The sequence below is a fragment of the Eptatretus burgeri genome, chromosome 13 (assembly GCF_056783735.1).
Source record: "Eptatretus burgeri isolate ZD-2024b chromosome 13, Ebu_testis_v1, whole genome shotgun sequence".
NCBI classification, from domain to species: Eukaryota; Metazoa; Chordata; class Myxini; order Myxiniformes; family Myxinidae; genus Eptatretus; species Eptatretus burgeri.
In genome coordinates, this window is record NC_140973.1 from 47,850,211 (window position 1) to 47,871,811 (window position 21,601).

At 45.5% G+C, this 21,601-nt stretch overlaps 1 protein-coding gene across 7 annotated transcripts in view; it reads right to left on the reverse strand.

Moving 5' to 3' along the window:
• LOC147014419 (dedicator of cytokinesis protein 3-like) overlaps positions 1-21,601 on the reverse strand; it is a 381,754-nt gene that overhangs the window by 231,340 nt on the left and 128,813 nt on the right. For all 7 annotated transcript variants that reach the window (XM_085852361.1, XM_085852356.1, XM_085852357.1 and 4 more), the window contains one exon: positions 15,418-15,478. In XM_085852361.1, coding sequence (XP_085708487.1) covers positions 15,418-15,478 — 61 coding nt within the window. The remainder of the gene's footprint in view (positions 1-15,417; positions 15,479-21,601) is intronic.

Below are 21,601 nucleotides of genomic sequence, written 5' to 3' on the forward strand. Positions count from 1 at the left end.
AGGCCGTGCGGGAGAGGAATATGCGGTCTGAAGAGTCCGTCACGTACACGATTTGGCGCGTCTCCAATCTCCGAGCGTCGTCACTGTTACCGGCGAATCTGACTACCACGGCTCCGAGGATACGAATTCCTTTGTTGTTTGCGGCCTTCATGGTCATGGATACAGGTATGAGGTCCTCGGTACTCAGGCCCATTTGTTGGACGACTTTAATGCCGATCAGGCAGCTCTGGCACCCCGTGTCTGCCATAGCGGGTAGGGTTACCGCGCGGGTGTGTTTCAGGAGGTTAAAACCCAGCGCTTTGTAATCCTCGCGCTTGTTGGTGAGAGTGAGGTTGACGTATGGCTGCGGGTCGGATATGCGTTTCATCCACTTATCGCACATATCATCGTACAGGTGGTGAGCGAGGGGAAGCGCGCGCATTTCGTCCTCTGTGCTGGTCATGGTGACCGTGCATAGCTCGACGAAGGCTGCCGTCTGTTCGTCGTACATCCCGTCGGTCTCCTTAGATGGGGGTCTTGCCGATCGGCCGCCCAGGCACGACTTGTCGAGGTGATTCTGGCGGTTACACTTCCAGCACTTTTTACCGTATCCGGGGCACTCGGCGCGTCTGGCGCACCATTGAGGCGTTTTGCCGTGGCCCACCTCGCCGCAGTAGATGCATACTCCTTCGGGCTTGGCCTTCCGTTTTTCCGGCCTGGCTCCTACTCTGGCGCGGACGTCCTGTCGCTTTCCCCGCCGATACGAACTACTGATCGCGTCCGTGCTCTGAGTGTCAAGCAGGCGCGATGCCGAGCGTTTTCCAGACTCTTTGGCCTCGATATACTCTATCATGTCCTTTAATGGCATGTCCTGGTTCTTCTCACCGAGTAGGTCAAGTTGTATTGCTTAGTCCACGATGCCACGGGCAACCACGTTGCGCAATATCTCTTCCGTGAAGTCGTTGACCTGATCGCACCCCGCCTTGGTGCACTTCATTTCATACTTGCACATGTCCGCCTGCCCCTTGATGCGGGCGTGGAACGACCGGACGGGCTCCTCGTGTCCCTGCCGCATGTTAGACAGGGCCACTCGAGCTACCATCGTGTTCTCCGTCTGGACGGCGAGCGCCTTCATGGCGGCGAGGACGTCTTCTTCATCGCTGCCCACGAGGCTCCTACCCGCCGCGCGAGTGAGGTCCTTTCTCAGCTCCTCCTCACAGCACTCCAGTAGCTGCGTGACTATGTCGGGTCCGACAAGCTTAGTACCTGTTTTGTATTCGCCCCAGCGGGTTATGAAGTACGACCAGGCCTCGCCCGTTCTGGCCAGTGCTATGGAGGGACGCTTGAGTTTCTCCATCTTGGCATTCGAGCTCGCCGCCCTGGGGGCGGCGACGTGCACAGTGGCGTGAACACTCAACATGGCCGCCACCACTGCCGCCTCTGCGTGTGTAGCCATATAGTCACAACCCTCGATCGGGCACTCTGCTTCCACCGGCGCCATAGGAACAGTTATTCTGGAGTAAGCGTTCTATTTTCGGTGATGCACACGTGTGTACAGTGTCCTGGGGGCGAAGATTGGGTACAGTACCCGAGAAATCCAAACTCACAGTCGACGTTCTCGTGGTCCGTTTTCACCCAGTCGTGTCCTCCTCAGCACCGACGATCTTTAGTCGACTGCATCAAGTTGTTTGATTATAAATAAGAACAGAGTTCAATTTGTTCGACCACTTTATTAGCGTGGAACGACAATAATCAAACAAGTATTGAACAGGTTGAAACGCCCACAACATCCCTGGCTCCGACTCAGGCTGCGCATGCGCACTGGCACAGGGGACCGTCGATATGTAGAATTACCGTAAAGTACAATGTTCTCTAGGTGAGGTACGCGGAGATCGTGAAAGAGCAAGGAGTGAAACAGAGGGAAGGACGGGAGCGACTGAAGGAGAAAGCAAGGTTGACCAACGTAAAGAGAAGGGAAAGACGCCAGAAAGAAGCAAAGACTAATATACACGAGGAGACAACAGAAACTAATAAATGTACAGAGATACGGGAGATAGAGGGTGAATTGGACGGGGTTAGAGACGCACACACACACACACACGGAGTTAGTGGAGGACGATGAGGGTGAGCTCGCGGAATGTGTAGGGACCCGGTGCGAACAGTTGGATAGCCTCCTCCAGGAAGGAGGGGAGGGAGTATGCCCCCTTGAGGCGAATCACGACCAGGTGGGTTCGGTCGTGCTTCGCGGAGTTGAGGGGAGGGGTGCTGTGGACAGGTGCACGGAGAGCTTGGGGGGTATAGAGGTCCCGGAAACCCTTGTGGTGGCACAAATCCCCAGTGTGGTCGTCCTGGTGTGTGTGGTGCAAGGTGTGAGTGCGCCCCCGTGTGTGGAAGCGATCCCGTGTGTGAGTGGTGTGGTGGCAAGTGTGCCGAAGGGCGTGCTTCCAGCACGCCGTGTGTAAGTGAGACACCGCGGGCGAGTGTCACCACGTGTGCAAGGGAAATGGCATGCGTGAGTGAACGGCCGAGTGCAAGGGAGACCGTGTGTGTGAGAGAGAGAGCGGTATGTGAGGGAGATGACGGTGGGCATGTGTGAACATGCAGTCGCGTCTCCCGGGGTGAGTGTGATGGAATGGAGAGAGAGCGTCGTGGCACGCGGGAGTGCGTGTGTTAAATGGCGACGGAGACTGCGACAGAGGAAAGAAAGCCGGGTAGCGGCTGTAGAGGTTTTGAGCACTGTGCCGGGTTCACCCAGCAGCGAGCGCGAGGTCCGTGCTGTGCAACGCACGAGGCCGCCACGTGCTCGCTTGCGGAAGTGAAACCCGGTCCGGAAACGCGCGCGGTGAATGTTGCCGATCCCGCGACGGACAAAGTTTAGGCAGGATTTCGGATTTGGACCGGACGGGTTCTCCACACGAGCGTGTGTGTGAAGCTCCAACGTGCAGAGCACATGTGTTCGCGTCGGGAACCCCTCGAGACGTGAGGCTTGTGTTTTTTTTTATTGCGCCGGGTGACGTCATGGCTGCGTGTGTGGTTGGAATTCGGCAGGAGGGTGAATCCCTGCCGGATGGTACCGAGGGACGCGAACAGCTGCCATGACGTCACGCCAAATGTGCGCGGCTGTGAATTGCCGCGCTGGTGCTGCGCGATGAAAAAAAAAAAACAGCAAGCCTCGCTTTCGGGTGAACAGGATTCCTGAGCAAGGGGTGGATGATCCCCTTGGCCTGGGCACAGGATGGCACGAGTTAGGGGGAAGGGTTAGCTTAGTTAGACCGGCTCCATGGGGCAGGGGTAAGTCCTCATGGGGCCCGTGGAATCGATGAGGTAGAGGGATTTAAACCAGATTTAGGATGGGAAATGACAGTTTGGAGACAGTGACAGACTAGTGAATGTGTAGAGGGGACTTAGCTTAGCTACGTAGTGTTAAAAGGAACGTGCTGTAGTGTAAGGGATGACGTGGGAGCACGAGTTAGGGGATTTAGTGAGCAGGGATGGCAGAGTTTAGCGGTGTGTGTGTTGAAGAGTTGATGAGTTGTGTGGGGACATGTTGAGTGAGTGAGGCCAGCGGGTCTGGGTGAATGGAGCGAATGTAGAATGCATGGTGCGATGAGTGATTGGGGGGAGGAGTGACTCCCGCCCAAGGGACCCCAGGGTCAGTGTAGAGTGAGTTAGGGGGTTAGTCAAATTGACAAAATGGAGGTCGTTTTGCTGTTGGTGGGAGTGTAGGCTCGAAACCTGTTTGGAGGGGTGCAGGAGCCCTGTTGACGGGCTGGGAGCGTGGCTGCGAAAGGTGAGTATCGCTGAGTGGGTACCCCGGGCACCAGACTAGTCGGCCGTAGTAGGCTATGGGCCCATGGGGGGCCGGGATAGCGTAGTGGGCAAGGGTGCGCCCGCATGGTGCGGGGGCCTGGGACGCCATTATCCACATGGGCAATGATGTGGGCACGGGTGACCCTCGGAAAGGGGCCCGGGAAGCCAGCCTGCCACGTGAGCGTTTCAGGGGAGTCGCCATGTACGGCACTCCCCGGTGTTTAGGGAGCTGGTGCGCTCGGAGGCAGTGTAGTGCCCGGGGGTGCCATAGCTGGAGAATCGGCAGAGGGTCGTGCCTGCCAAGGGGAGCCACGCGTCCCAGCCATGAGACCGTGTGAGGGCACGGAAATAAAATTGGGGTGCGAGGCTCAAAATTGTAAACACACCAACACAGGCGACGGAAATCTGGATTTTTAGAACCAATAGCTTAAGCGAGAGGCGCTTGTTGAAAGCCCCGGGGTAGTTTAAAGGTAAATGGTTAGGGTAGATAGGAAGTGTACCCCTCCGCACCATCCATCCCCTCACTCTCGTTGTGGGTTGCTGGACCCACTTTGGGTTAGATCGCTGAAGTCTGGGGAGGCCATCCTGAGGCTTCGTTGGGCCTCAACACAGGACGCTAGCTCTCCCTTGTTCCCCTCTGGGAAGGGAACGTAGGGGTTGGGAGAAGGCTAGGTGACGATAGGTTAGCCAAACAAGGACGATAAAGGGGGTTGGGGGACGAATTATAGTGGGAGGTAAAGGAATAAAAATAAAAACAACAAAAAAAATTAATTGGGGCTAAATTGGTTTTGATAAGTTAAGGGAGTAGGTATGGACAGTGACAGGCAAACGCTGGCCAGCGTCATCTGCTGGCTGTGTTGCTTCAAGGCCTGTGCCGGCCCACTTCATCTTCCGGCTGTGTTTTGCTGCGAGGCCTGTACCGGCCGGATCGTCTGCAGCTGTTTTCTGCAAGGCCTGTGCCGGCCAGATCATCTGCCGGCTGTTTGTTGCAGCGGCCTTGTCATGCCATGCCTTGCCTGCCTGCTTTTGCCATCCATGCCTACTGCCCTCGTCATTTTGCCCCGTTCAAGTTTGCTTTGCCCCCCCCCCCCCCTTGTTCATTTCCATGTGCGCCAGGATCAAGGCAACAGTTTGCAAGCTGCAAGAACTGTCCTGTTGGCAGCTACAATACGGGCCTGCAGTGGCGGCCCGTGCACCGGTTTTCTTTTGACTTTTTCTGCTTTATTTTTGCAGTCCATTGATCCTGGGTCATGGTTTAGTGTAAAATTTGTAAGTTAAGATGTACTGTAAATACGAGTGCACCCCCGGCATGTCTGTCTAGCGCCGGCAATTTTATTTAAGTCATCCGTATGAGTGGGTTTGTTTAGTTACTTACTCAGCCCTCAGGTTATTTATTTTGGGGACATGAATACCATGAATGTCGCACTCAGGGATCTGTAGGTAAAATGTACTAGGGGAGAACTACACATGATGGTACACGAGAATTTGACGACTCGGGATGAGTCTGTAAAAAGGGGAGGGGGTAGTGTTACGGCTGTGGAAATTCGCAAACCACCATTCAGGTCCCGTAGGTGAGATATCTCTTAATTACATGTGCAGTTAGCCCCAAACCCGTTGTTTAGAGGGAATAAATGTGATTCATTCGGGCTGCGACGCTTTGAGTCAGTCGTTTTTCTTTCTCTATCTTTTATTTCAAATAAAACCCAACGAGGACGCTCGGTGGGCTTTTCGCGCCATTCTTCTCCGCACTTGGTGTGAGGGGAGAGAAGCGAGGGGAGGGCAGCTGGCCCCCGATTGGTGGATGCGCGGTGTGACGCGGCCAGGGAGGAGGAATGCCCCTCTTCGAGACCTTTCTCGAAGCGCCTCGAAGGGGGGTGGACCAAAGAACGGGGCGGAGTAACAGGGCAGAGCTCCAAGGGTATAAAAGTCAGAGACGGGCGAAGCAGTTTAGTAGATGCTCTTGCTTGGTAGATGCTCTTGCTTCGTGGTTGCTCTCATCTTCCGGCTCGCTCGTCCTGGTGACCGCTGGCCGGGTCTTTTGTGGGGCAGTGGTAAGACCCCGCTGGCGGGAAGGAGCGTCCGCCATTCCCCTCTCCCGACTTTGGCCATCCACGTTCCCCCCCCCCACCTCTATCCGCGCTGGGATAGCGCCGAACACTCGGTCCGTGGCGTCGAGTGGCCAACACGTGCAGGCGCGAGGCACGCAGGAGAGGACTCACCTACCACGCTCGGGCACAGAGTCGCGGCCAGGCGGGACCCCGTCGACGGACGTCGGAGAGGGACTCGACATGCTCAGGGAAGTCGCGACTTCCATTTCTTTTGGGTTCTGTGTAAACGTGTGTGCGTGGCGCCAGTCTGTTGAAGTAAAACTGTTAAGTGTTGCCGTGTGTCGGTCTTAGTCGGTTGTAGCTCTGCGTCATTGTTGCTTTATTGTTTTTCGTATTACATTTCCTTATTGTGCATAATTGTTTTAATTGCTATATGTGTGCTCTGTGTCTATGTGAATAAAGTGCTTGCATGTTGAATTGTTCCCCGTTTCGCTGCGTCCTTTCCTTTGTTTGAATCTCCATCTTGCTTCACGTAACGGGTTCGTCGTGGGCTTAATACGCCCGATAATTAATCGGAACCGTCGAGGCCGACGATAACACCACTCGGTTATCCCGATAGCATGGAACGGACCGCTTAAGCGGCCCGTTTCTGGAGTCAACCTGCGGCGAGGTGCGATCGCCCGGTCTACCATCCGCGTGAGTACTTAGGTATGTCGAGTTTGGCGAACAACCCTATCCCACGCGGGTGGCCGATTGGCACGATCGTGGTGAGGCCGAAAGGCCCACCCGTGACTAGCTCCCGGCGTTAGTCCGAGAGCGTCATGACAGAATTGTCCGTCCGGTGGGCGACGTGCCACGATTCGAGTCACGTGGCCGATCGCACACCGGCGGGCGTGAATTCGCAACAATATTATAAGAACGGTATGTTGTGTCGTGTAAATTTATGTGACTAGTGACAGGGAAATGAGTCATATCTTCGAGGTCGAGTTACTACTACACAGAGGTCAAGAACAGCACAGGCTTTCCGTTGACCCCCAATTTTGTTTATTACTGGAATTAAGTTTCTAAAAATGACTAATATAGTTTTTATATAATCAGGTCCAACAAAGATGACACTAGTTACCATTTGTTTAGCCGCCAGTACTTAAAGAGTTATTGCATGAAGGAGGTGATGATGGTGTTTTTGCATTATTGCCAAGGTTTATGAACAAGTCAAACCTGTTGAGCTTGTCTTCTTGTTGAGTGAACAGAACCGTGTCCTGTTTCCTTGTGAAAATTTCAACATCAAGAATTCCTTGTTGTTTCCACCACAATCCCTCCTCCTTCAAAAATTCCAGTTCTCCCTCCTGAGAGTTTCCTTCTGTATCCATCTCGTCCACCCTATGCATCCTCTCCTGCCCGCATTCCTCCACACACTCATTGTTTGTCCAAGTCTGCCTCAATATTGCCCTTCAACTCTGCTGTTGGTGTTTCCCCCCCTCTCGCATCTGTTCCTTTTGGCCTGTCATGCCCTGATCCATTCAGTGTACTCATACTCGCTCTTCCACGAGCCTCGACTATGTATAAAAAAGTGTGAGCAGTACTACATCAAGTATAGGTGGCACCGTCTTATTTTGGCTCCAAGTTGGGCCGAGACCATGGTCGTGTAGTCTCGTAAGTAAAGGACCACATAGTCAGGTGACAGAACTGCAAATTTCTCAACCACATATTTGATCGTGGCTGTATTTGTGGTGAAAGTCATGACAGGGCTCGAAGTTATGTATCATTCTAAGGCCAAAAAGGTAATGCTCCGGTTACCTGACTGACCTTAAAAGGAAGACTTGATGAATTTTAATGAATTGCAAGATTAATTATTTTTTTTAACCACAAGTGAGAATGAATTGCAATTTTTTTGTTGTTTCGCCATCATTTTCATTTTATATTTGATTTGACGTACCATACTCTTTACAGAGCATTGGTGCTGCCAAAGCAGTTTCTTGGTCAGGGTTACGCTGGGTGGTTTGCCATTGCCTCCCCAGCACGGTTTGTTGGTTGGTGCTAAATCCATTTAAATTCTGAGTGTCAAGCAAGGAGGCAGCATGTGCCAGAGAACGTCTTTGGAATGACTCGACCGGGTTTTGAAAATTTTATGACTTTAAAAATTATTTTTCTTTGGCTTAATCAGTTACGAGCCTGAGATCCTGTGAATAAATAAACAAGCAGTCATAGACTGGTACTTACGAAATCGTCAACTTGACCTCTGACTTTGTCTAATAGAAGCTGTCTCGAGAGACGGTAGCGACGCAAACCAGAAGTTTCTACGATGATTCTGTACCAAACCATCAAAAATCGAATATTTGACCTCACTGTGACCTTTACCTTTGACCGATTTTGACCAAAATCTAATCAGCACTAGCCATCACCCTCCTGAATCACGTGGTGTAATTTGACATTTGTAGCTTCTTCCGTTCTCGAGTTATCGTGCCTACAAACAAACAAACTAACAAACAAACAAACAGAAACGGAAGTCATCAATATACTTTCGAAATATTTAGATTTCGTAAGTAACAAACAAACACACAAACAGAGGACGGAAGTCATCAATAAAGATTTCGTCAGTAAAAATGGCCAGTGCAGATTCATTCATCATTAATCAGTACAGGCCCACAGGCCTCCACCACCTATAGAACCATCATTATCCTCCTCCAAAGTAAGTTAAGCAGTATTGATTCAGGTCAATTTTTGTTCCATATATCCCAACTTAAATATGATCATTACCTCATTATTCATTATATTTAAGTTCTGGCTGTGGCATCACCTTATGCGCAAGACATATAATCACTATGGTCATCGGTAAAGAATTAACCAGTGATGACGTTTACCCCTTGCTAAACTCTGAAGCCGCTGCCTCACTATCACTTCCTGACAAACAGCTCAGCAAGTGTGAAATTTCTGGGTCTTTTCCCATTACTTTTCAAAACCAACAATTTTGAACACAGCTTTGCGACTCCTGTACAAATGCAACCACATACAATTGTGACTACCTTGGTCGAATGATAACATTCATTATGGAGGAATGCCATAAATCGATCAACCCCTTGAAAAAAGGGAAAAAGTGGATGTAAGACATTTGATGTTGTTGTTGTTAGCAACTCTACAACCTAAATGTCATGGTACTTCAACTACAGGGTCCACCGAGGTTAATGAGGAAAAAGAAAAACAATTTCCCATGGTGGATGAAACGAACAGGTTTTCATCCTTACTTTGGTAGCAAGTGATTACATTTACAGCTGCCTTGTGGTGCATCTGCTCTCCTGGTTGTGCATGGAGCTTCAACTCAAATTCTGCAGTTGTGGATGAGCAAAACTCAGTGAATAGCAGAACTCATCAAGGTGGTCACAATTGTATGTGATTGCACTATGTACAAGTGGTCACACTCAGCAAAAGCAAAACAAACTTGGGTTCTGAAACCATCTCTTTCCTCTTTCAGAACTCACCTGCCCTGCACATGGACCTGGCTTAACTCACCTTTCAATGAATATGGTCTTAATCCTGAAAAGCAACCAGCAACTCTGACAAAACCAACAGAATCTCATTGAGCCACACACAAGTAATTTTAAAAGAACAAAACTCCTGCTGCATGATTTTCAGGAAACAATCAAAATCACTTGCTCTTTTGCACCATCACGACACAGACCAATAGGCAGGAGTAATGCAATACCTCTATAAACTAGAAGGGCACTCGGTAGAGCGCATACCTCCACCATGCAACGCCTGATCCACGAGAACATATCGGCCCATTACATGTTTGAAATATGCTATGCAGTACCATATCGTTTTTGACCCCATCTCTCAATGGTTAAGAATCACTTTGGAAATAAAAGAATTCTCGTATCCAGATCCGGATTCGGATTCGGATCTTCGCCAAAAATCAAATCATTTCGACCTTGCCACACAACCAACCTGTCCACCAAGTTTCATCCGAATCCGTCCACAACTTTTTGACATATCGTGCTATACATTAGTTTAGCCCGATCTCTCAATGGTGAAGAATCACTTAAAAAAATTATCAGATCCGGATCCTGATTCAGATCTTCACCAAAATTGAATCAATTCTTCCTTGTCAAACGTCCACCATGTCCACAAAATTTCATATGGATCCGTCAACAACTTTTTGAGATATCATGCACACAAACAAACAGACAAGCAAACAAGAAGAAGACGTCGTGCAGAGCACGGTACTTGCATAATCCAAAAAACAAATTTGACCTCAAAAATAATTGGTGGTTGAATTCAATGACCAAATATAATTCCTCTTCGAATTTCAAGTCAATCGGATGAAAATTGAGGATTTTAGAAATACCACCTTAGTTGTTGACCCTGGGACTATGTTGACCTTTTGGTCTTTGTTGACCTAAAAATAATTGGCTGGTTGAATTCAGTGACCTGGAGTATAAATCCCCTTCAAATTTCAAGTCAATCGGATGAAAATTGAAGATTTTAGAAATACCACCTTAGTTGTTGACCTTTGGCCTATGTTGACCTTTTGACCTCAAAAACAAAAGGTTTCTTCCTTATGACAAACTCTACCATGTGGTGACGTTTCGTGAAGATCGGTTTAAAATTGTGACCTGAAGGCGACAAATAGATAAATACACAAACAGACAGAATAACAAAATGGACTCATCAATATACTTGAAAAATCTTCGATTTTGCAAGTAACAAACAGACAGAAAGGGGGTGAAACCACAACCTCCTTCACCTCCGGTGGCAGAGATAATATTCACAAAAACAAAATGGTTCCAGTTGAGAAGATCCACATTCACAACCAATTGCGCTCGTTACCCTTTATTTAGTCCAACGGCCAAAGACCAAAAACTAGCATCGTGGTCCAAGACTACCACCAATTAGTACAGTGACCCAAGACTCGTGACAACTGATGTCGAACAGCAAGCCTCACATCTGATGTTTTGATTACCAAGTGGTGTTCATCCAGGACTCACTGAGGGTCAATCAGTCATGGATGAGAACCACTCGGTGGTCTAAACATTGGAACTGGGCATTGCTTACCGAGCTGTTACATGCTATAGTGTGTGGTTCCTTCACCTTTAGGTGCAACATAGAATAATGCAACTGGAAATACAAATATCCTTACAAAGACCGCTTTCATTGATCCAAAACAAAATCAGTCTACAAAATCACGTCGTGGTCTTAAACCCGAAATCTGCACCATAAGTTGGCGCCAGGTTCCAAAGAGGTACTTCGACATGTTGTTCTGCAATATTATTACTTAACTCTACTTTCCTGAAAAAGAAACATTTCACTCAGCTATAAAACCAGTCCATAAATACTTTGTTAGAGCATTTACTTCAATGTTTCAATTTTTAATTCACAGCCTACAAATGTTTATGTACCAGAACATGAAATAAATACAAAATATCTACACATCTTACTTTTGGCTTCAAGCACCCTTTCAGAGCCTGCTCATTGAAACTGCACACAACTGATTCATCATGGCTGGCACTGGTTACTTGTTAGCTGGAGCACCTTGCTAAAATATACATCTGATGTTGCAAGGAGAGATGGACGCAATTGCATTGGGTATGGTATTCTGCTTCCTTTGAGGGATTCGTGCAGCAAAGAATAAAAGCATAATTTTGTTTTCGGCCTTGAAACGGGCTGACAGGATGGCCTATAGAGGTATGCACACTCGCCTCTAAGCTATCTAGCCCGGGTTAGAATCCCGACCCAGCTATAAACCATCATCCCGGTGTTTCACAGGTGATTTATCAATGTGTGTGATGACTTTAAGATGGATGTTAGACTTGGCATTCCATCTGCTGACATTAATTGGTGGATGTTAAATATTCCATGGTGTCCTTCGCAAAGAGTGGGTGAGCTATCATCAGCACCATGGCCAAATTCCTAATTCCTGCCCGAACCAGCAGAGGGCATTGCATCAGCAGCATAGCCATGCCCTCAGCCAATGATGCTACCCCACAGTCTTGTGCTGTATATGAAAGAAACATGAGACACAGGGCCAGTTCTTCAGAAAGGGGGATGTGCATCCAGGTGAGCATCAAGCCTAGACTTACAGAGGGTAACCAAGTGTGGGTTTCTGGAATAGTCCGTGCACCCTGGGACTGGGAATGGATGACCTGAATGAAGGACAGGTGGAGTGAGGCCATAAGTGAAGTGATAGAAAACTAAGAGTCTACCCATCTGGTGTGGGTGACAAGCAGACCTCAGGACTGATGAGCACTGAACTCAACCACTCAGCCAGCAGAGCAAGAATGGAAGTGGCTGCAACAAGTCAAAGTGGGGGAGACAAACTCCAGGAATGTTTTGATGAAACTTTTGTACACTGTAATAAACTCTGTAAAGCTCATAAAATGGACTTTTATGGAGAATATCAAGATGATGGCCAGTCCTAGAGGCCAGTTTTGTGACATGTTCTGTTTAAGAAAAGGTTATATGGCTGAGTGAGGCCCAGGAGCTCCAGGAAACTGCAACATTACCAGAGATCAGCAACCAAAATAAACTGGAGGGGAAGTGTGGATGGAGGAAGGCGTGAGTTCAATGGTCATTCCTTTTGGAGAAACAGAGTTAGTGTAGTAGTTTCTTGGGCTGAAAGACATGTACCAGGTAGCTGATCAACACTAATGTTTTCCAAATCTGGACAGTGATGTTACAGCAGGCTTCCCCTCAAATGTGTGAGGTGCTGTTCCTTAAAGAGTAGAATGATGGAAAGAGTGGAAATAACTTTGGCACAATTACCAATATGGCAGCACACAGAGCAGGAAGACATCAACGCGCTAATTGATCGAGAGGAGACGCGCTCAGAGACATACTCTGATTGGCTGCCAGCAATGTCAACACTTGAGGTTGCGTTTTCTGTTGATGCGGTGCATTTAAATTTGTAACTTTTGACTCACTTGATGGATTCAATTTTTCATTATCTTGCCAAAACGAAGTTTTTGCAAGATATGTTAGTCAGCTTATGTTTTTTTTTTTGTTTTTTTTTTGTTTGTCTGTAATCACGTATAAAAAATTCTGCAGAGCACAGTTATCATTAGAAATTTTTGTAACTTCGCATATCAGAGGCCTTTAGAGGTCCCTTTCAGCGCATAAAATTTTGAAAGTCAAGGTCAAAGGTCAAGGTCACTTTGTCGCAAATCAGGGGAGTCGATGAAACCCTTATTTTTTGAGTAATTTTGATCGGATTGTCTTCAAACTTCATGGGAATATAGTTCATGGTCTGGCGCTCAGCTGATTAATTTTTGGTGGAGATTGGCCTTGACCTTCATATGTTTTTTTTTGTCTGTAATCACGTATAAATCACTCTGCAGAGCACAGTTATCATTGGAAATTTTTGTAACTTCGCATATCAGAGGCCTATAGAGGTCCCTTACAGCGCATAGAATTTTGACGGTCAAGGTCAAAGGTCAAGGTCACTTTGTCGCAAATCAGGGGAGTCGACGAAACCCTTATTTTTTCAGTAATTTTGATCGGATTGTCTTCAAACTTCATGGGAATATAGTTCATGGTTTGGCGCTCAGCTGATTAATTTTTGGTGGCGATTGGCCTTGACCTTCATATGTTTTTTTTGTCTGTAATCACGTATAAATCACTCTGCAGAGCACAGTTATCATTGGAAATTTTTGTAACTTCGCATATCAGAGGCCTATAGAGGTCCCTTTCAGCGCATAGAATTTTGAAGGTCAAGGTCAAAGGTCAAGGTCACTTTGTCGCAAATCAGGGGAGTCGACGAAACCCTTATTACCTTCGCATTCTGTGAAAGGTTATGTTTTGGTCGGCGTGTATTTATTTATTTATTTATTTATTTATTTATTTGTGATCTTGTGATTCGTATAACTCAAAAGGTATTAAACCGAATTGAATGAAATTTGGTGGGATGATTGGTTATTAGCCAGGAAGCATTCGATTAGATTTTGGGATCGTTCGGGTCAAAGATCAAGGTCAAGGTCACGAAAAGGTCAAAATTGTCTTTTTACGATAACACGGTCAATTTTTATTCAATTTGCATGCAACTAACGCCAAAATGTTCAGAATTCAACGCCTCATCTTGTGATATGCAATATGACACAATGACGCCCGTACTCTTGTTACCGGTTAGGAGTCAAAGGTCAGGGGGGTCACGACCTTGAAAAATATGCGGTTTTTGTCATAACGCGGTCAATTCTTATTCGATTTGCATGAAACCATCATCAAACGAGATTACCTTCTCTTGTTGAAACGTTGTATTCACCGAGCTTGCGAGTGAAGACTCGCTAAAACGACGTGAGTTGATTGTTGTTTAGTCCGTAGCCCCCGAAAGTCACGGGGGGGGGGGTCATGACATTATAGATATGTGGTTTGTGTCATAAGACCATTCATATGAAACCAGTTCCCCACACTCATACCAAGAACAAAAAAAAGTAGTGGCGGCGAAGGTATGCGCTCTATGAGTGCCTGTTCTTGTTCTTTGAGTAATTTTAATCTAATCGTCTCCAAATTTTATGGGAATGTAGTATATGGTTTGACGCTCAGCTGATTAGTTTTTGGTGGTGATTGGCCTTGACCTTCATGGTTAGCACCTGAGGTCAAACATATTTGACCCCAAGGTCAAATTTTCAAGTTTTAGGCACCATATCGTGTAGTACCTCAAATTGAAAACCTCGATGAGTGCTTTCGAGATATGTCAAGCTTGAGACATTATGATGTCATTTGGTGACGTTATGAGGCAAACACATTTTTTCATGGTTACTCTGTGGAACGATTCTCATCGGAATCTCTCGTAGGCAGATATTCCTCAAGGAGTTGCTCCTGGTGGATAGCAGCTCTGTTCACCTCGTGACCTTAAAGAAGTCACAGGTGGTCACCTTTTGGCAAGATATGGGTCACCCTGCGGGTGACATTGGTTTTTATTTTTTTTATTCTTTTGGTTATTAAAAATTGAATATTCAATTAGTGCGAAAGCTAATACACGCAAAGCAGGGTTATTCAGTGTAGTGGACCGCCAGAACTGCTTCTCATGGCTGTGTGGCTCTCTCTCTATATTGTAATCCTCTGGGATGAGAAACACAAAAACAACACCATTGCATGGCTGAGGAAGGTGTTATGATTTTGGCAAGGCGAGACAGTTTCCAGATCACAGCTGACTATGTAATCCTATGATGCAAAGCTGTTCTAAAAGATCGTGACATATATATATATATATATATATATATATATATATATATATATATATATATATATATATATATATATATATATATATATATTCCAGAATCTTAACAATTGTGATCGATGTTTGTGCTTTTGTTGGCCAGAAGTTCCATCAATGTTCTCTGTTCCATCCTCTCTGTGATCTCACTTGCTACCATCTTGATTTTCAGCACATGCATTAATGTGGGAAACACATGATTCTGGTGTTGGTTACCAAATGCATACCTACAAATTCCCCTCCAAATTTATTAATCTATGCACATTATTATTCATTTACAAAAGCACAGTTCAAAGGTGAACCACCTTCGCATAATCAAAAAGTTAACGAAGGCAAAAGCATAACAGGTCTAATTATAATGACGCACAACCTCACCATATCTGATGACGTGAATGATGATGTACAAGTCTCGCCTGAGGTCTTTGTAACTCAAATCCTTCACACAAATCAGCACAACATGGATTGTCCATTATTATAAGGGAAGCATATCATTGAAAATACAACAATGGAATAACATAATCGCATGATGCAATTCTTACACACATTGGCAGTTTGTCAAGTTACTTTGGAATACGTGATAAGACTTTGCTTTTGATTGTATATTCAGCACTTAAAATGAAAAGTATAAATCTACAAAACTGAATTTGCAAGATTTCATTCAATTGAGCCATAATTTATCATCTTTCTTTTAAGTTTTTCTTTGAAAGATCTTTTTTTTACAAGCTCAAAGAGTTTCCACAAAAGCAAAGTCCGGGATCACAATAACTGTCCATGAAGCATGTAGCATATATTGCAATTATATATTACTATAACAATCACCCTCATTGTGTCTTGACTAAGAAATAAATCTCAGTAAGTTTGAATATAGCGCAAAAATGAGCCTCAATTAAGTGTCCGATATAAAAAAAAATCAAAAGAGAAGAACAACCAACCAAGAACGGCAGGATTCTAGTACTCTCTGCTCGGGGTACGGCTCGGATCCGGCTCAGTAACGGCCCAGATTCTGCCGAGGGTGAATTTCCCCGGTAGTTTGGACGACGTGGGTATTTAGGTAAATTGAAATTGGCAATCGACCCCAGAGCACGTGGTCGATCCATTGGCGATCTTCGGTCCGATAAGGGACCCGTCGGCTCTGGAGTTATCCGGGGTGACGACCTATAAATTCCGGGTGTTCGGTGGAGCCGACTCTACTGCTCCATCTAGCGGTCGTGCTCGCCACCGAGACCCGGCCTCACAACAATATCAGGTGGAGTTGACTCAGCCTGTCATCCTTCTGAGGTTGGCAAAATGAGTACCAGCTTGCTGGTGTCCTGTGTTGGAGTGGTGACCTGTCCAGGATTGTGCCCAATAGCCGAGGAGCCTGCTCTGGCAGCACCAATGCTCTACACAGAGGATGGTCCCAATGGATGGATGGATGGATGGATGGATGGGATGGATGGATGGATGGATGGAATATATAATTGTTTATTTTGTGCATTGTTGTTGAATATTAATTTTATCTTTGTCTTATTTATTTTGACTCCAAACTTTTAACTCTCTAAATTGAGCTCTTCCATCATGATTTTCAGTTATTCAGCTTGATATATTCAGCTTCTTCAGTTGGAAATTAATACGATGTCATCCACAAAGCACCGGTGGTTTAGTTTTTCTCCATCGACATTTATTCCTCCATTTTCCCTATTTATCAGTTGGAACACTTCTTCTAAGTGGACAGTGAACACTTTGGTGAGATCGTGTATGCCTATCTGACAACTCTCTCGATCTTGATCTTGCCATTATTTTATACTTTGCTTAATATATCTGGAGTTTACAGGTCGTAAAAAAGTTATTTTTGCTTTTCTACAATCTCTAAAACCTTTATTTTATTTCAATTGAATTATATTCTTGAACACTGTAGAACACAAATAATGTTATTGGCACTTCCTAAAACCTCATGCTTAGCAATACTTGAGCAAAATATTATGCCATTTTGTGCCATCTTGACTCATTAAATTTCCTGCTTGTGCTCAGCATCGGGAAAGAGATTCAGATGAAATGGTGCCTCGTAGGTAATTAAATATAGATTGTGCTCAGAAACGCAAAGCAAGAGTTGAAAAGACTCAGAAACCTTCCCTCTCTGCAGACCTTCACAAAATAACAAACTGGTCAAACACTTGGAACATGTCTTTCAATTCTGACAAAATTCACACTCTCACTTACTCTTACTCTGTCTCTTCGAAAACACGATCTGGCAAACCCTCTCATCTACTTCCTTCACTTCCTCAACATCTACTTTACCACAAAGCCTTCCATCTACTTTCTCAACATCCCTCTCGAAGAGGTTCACTCACTCAAACTCTTGGGTCTTACCCTCAACCATGACCTCTCTTGGGCAATCCAAATCCAAAATTGGCCTCCAACGCCAGATGTCGTGCATCCTCCACTGTGCGGTCTTTGGCACACCTGAGCTCCTATCCACCGACAATGCTTTCATCCGCAGCTCAATGGAGTACTGCTCCCCCATCTGGACTGGCTCCCTTGCCTCACATCTTGCTCAGCTTGACGCTGTATAAACAAAGGCCTTCGTGACCATTGGAATCTCTCGGAATTAAGCTGAGTCCCTGGGCCTATTGGTTCACCATCATTGACAGGTTGGTGATCTCTCTGTCTTCTTCTGCCTCATTTCTGGACTTGCACCCTCTGCCCTCTCTTGTGCCCCAGATATCTGCAGGATGTACACGGTCCACCAGCAACTCCATCCTAGTGAAACGGCCTAAATCCAGAATCACTGCTCACCTCCACTCATTTATTCCGCTTTTTTCCCCCCACCTGTGGAACCACCTTCCATACTCCCTTCAATCTCATTCTTCCCTCCAGATCTTCAGGACAGCTGTTCACCAGCATCTTAAGTCATCCCCCATCCAAAATCATGATCTTTGCTACAGCCGTTAAACCATCCCGTACCCCTCCCAAAATATTTATTATGTATCCATAATGTCCACCCTTTGCATATTCCCTCACCGCTCATCATTACCTGCATCTCTTGTTTGTCCATCTCCATCTACTTTCTCCCTCCACCCTGCTGTTGGTGTTTTGCCCTTTCTCTTGCTGTTGTGCTGTGTTCTGATTTTGTTTCTTTGTCATAGCTATTCCATGAGCCTAGAGCACGGATATAAAAAAAAAATCGTCTTGAAAAAGTTCAGTCACTCAAGCGTTTAGCCCTCACGATTAGCCATGATCTTTCTTGGGCAAACCACATCCTAAGTTGGCCTCCAAAGCCAGTCCCCGACTGGGCATCTGATGTCGTACAAGGTCCTTCCTCATCACACCGAAAATGCTGAACTTTTATCTATCTACAAGGCCTTCATCTACAGCTTGATGGAGAACTGCTCTCCCCTCTGGGCTGGCACCCCTGCCTGACACCTTACTCAGCATGAGTACGAGCTGGAAACCAAGACTCCCCCCCCCCTTTTTTGAAAACAAAGTCGAGGCTCATGGAGGAGCCAGAACATAGAATGGATAAGGATGTGACAGGACAAAACGAACAATAGAAAGGGGGGTGGGGGTGCGGGGACACACCAACATCAGGGTTGAGGGATAAAATAGAGGGAGAACTGAACAGAAAAGGGTTATGGGGGAAACATGGGATGGACAAGGTGGATATAGAAGCAAATTCTCCGGTTAAAAAAACTGGAAATTCAGAAAGTCGTGTGCTGGGAGAGGCTTAATGAGGGTAGAAAAGATCATGGTTTTGGATGGGAGATGACCTGAAATGGTAGTGAATAGCTTCCTTGAAGACCTGGAGGGAAGAATGACATTGAAGAGAATGTGGAAGTTGATTGCATAGGTGCGAGTAAAGGAGGAATGAATGAGTGGAGGTGAGCATTGATTCTGGATTTTTAGAGTTTCACCAGAAGGGGGTTGCTGGTGGACTGCATGCACCCTTGCAGATACCTGGGGGTTGGTGGTGGGCATAGCACAGAAAGAGCAGAGTGTGCAATAACAGAAAGGAGGCGGTAGAAAGACAGAGTTTGTTTTTCACAGTCTTGATTGAGTTTTTCCCCTTCATTGTGTTGTTTTTCATTTCAGGTCGAGTACGAGTTGCACCATACCAGTCAATGATCACTGCCCACAGCGAAGTAGTTCAGCATTGTCACTTCTGTTGTGAAAATTTTGGGGTTGATCAAAATTAAAACAAATCGATGTTTTTAGTTTCTCTGTTTTGATTCATTCATGTCCATTTTCTTAATTTTCTTCTTTTTGAATGCGTTCATGATGTACAAGTTATTTTTCATCACAAATTCCATGAACCTGTTTCCTCTCTCATTGCTTTTATGAATTTCAAAAAAAAACTCCCAACAGCTTCTTCATTTCTTTATTTTCCCCACTTTTGCATTGAAGTCCCCCATAATGACTGTGCAGTCTATTGGGTTAGTATCTACAAATCCTTCCACTTGCTCATAGACTTCTTCCACTTTTTCATCATAAATGACTCATCGTTGGGGCAGAGACTTCATCGATTTACAGATGCTATTTTTTGGTGAATTTAAGAATCAGGTTTGCAGTTCAATCAATCACTGCTGTCTCGCGCAACATTTCCAGCCAACTATTGTTTTATGATTCCAACTCCACTCACAATTTCTTCTTTTTTTGTCCCTTGTGCAGAACACAAAACCGTTTTTCAACTGCAAAAAATTTTCTTCTTCTCATATCACTTCACTCAGCCCAATTATTTCCCATTTAATGTTGTCGAGTTCTTCTTCCAGGAGTTTCAGATTTTCTTCACCGAGAAGACTGCATCCATTAAATGTGCATGGGTTCAATGACCAGTGGGAGCCTAGCCATACCTAGACATTCTTAGCACATTCTGTTCTCTCCTCAACCTGAACTGTCAGCCCCTGCAGTGGAAATGTCTCATTGATATGGTGCTTAACAAGTGATGTGGACATTTTTATTCATCACAAGTTTGAAATGGACTTGGATTCCGAGTAAAGAGTTTGATTCTGTCAAAGTACACTGGGAAAATTTAATTAAGCAATTTATATTTTTCAATACAAATTATGGGCTCATGGAAGAGTGACACTTCCTTTAAGTGGCGAGTACATGGGTGGCCGTGTTGTCATATTATAACCCTTCCTGGTTAATATCCACTATCGTACCTTTCTAAGACTCCAATAAATAATGAGTCCTTAAAAGCAGACAACAGACCCACATAAGGTCACTTGCCGACTATCATGGGAGCCTCATGGAATCTTTAAACAAACAAGAATGATGGCATTGTGGTCACAACCTGCGACACAAAATATATATATATATATATATATATATATATATATATATATATATATATATATATATATATATATATATATATATATATATATTTATTGCCTCCTCTGTCCACTCAACTCCCTCATCCTTGTTCATGTCCCATGTGTCTGTGTGGTGAAAGCTGGGTCTGAGAATAAAAATAAAATCATGACCTCACAGCTCAGATTATATTCTACAATATGTCTCATTAACTCTTGCCGCATGTCCCCATGTGAATGAATAGCATCAGATATGTAAGATTCATCATGATTCCGAACAGGGGAAGATTTATTTCATATCAGTTCCTCAGTTTTGCCGTGTGTGTGTGTGTGTGTGTGTGTGTGTGTGTGTGTGTGTGTGTGCGCGTGTGCGCGTGTGTGCGTGTGTGCGTGTGTGTGTGTGTGTGTGTGTGTGTGTGTGTGTGTGTGTGTGTGTGTGTGTGTGTGTGTGTGTGTGTGTGTGTGTGTGTGTGTGTGTGTGTGTGTGTGTGCGCGTGCGCGCATGCGTGCATCCCTCTCCCTCTTTTCCGTCCTGCTCTCTCTGTTGTAACAAACCTTTTGTTCATAAAAAATCTGTACGTGATTGTTTTTTATAAGCGCGAGTGAATTGACTTCAAAAAATCTGGTAATGGTCCAATTGGGAAACATGCATTTATAGCACTCTTAAAAGAGTTGATTCGTCACGGTTATATCAGAACAGATATATCAGAACGAGCTGATTCGTCACATGGTCATGGATTGTTTAATCCCAATATGGAGCCGTTCAAAAATTGTTAAACACTATTTTTAGGGAGGCGCATACAGGCTTGAATAGACGTTACTAATAATTTTTATTAGACAGACGATTACATTTTTCAGGGTCCCTCATTATAATTAACACTCGACCCAAAGCCAATGGAAATCTGACGCAACAAAGCCAGACAGTGTATAATCAGCAGAGGCCGACAGGCCTATTGTGTTCGGCCCACCAGAAAACCAAGATGGTGCCAATATCATTTTGGCTGGGTGTGATTATAAGTGGAGTTAAGTGACAGATGTGAGTGTGGTCCGGCAGTTGTCCGACCAATAGATGCACATTTCAAAAATCGACCAACAAGAACCTCAACAAGAACCTCAACAACAACAACAGCAGCAGCAGCAATGCAGAGCTCTTGCAGATCTGCGACATGTTGCTGGTAAAAACTCCACGTTAGTCCACAATTGTAAGGGTTTTAACGATACCCGGTGGTCAGCAGAAGGTTATACATAATTAAAATGATGCACATAAGAAA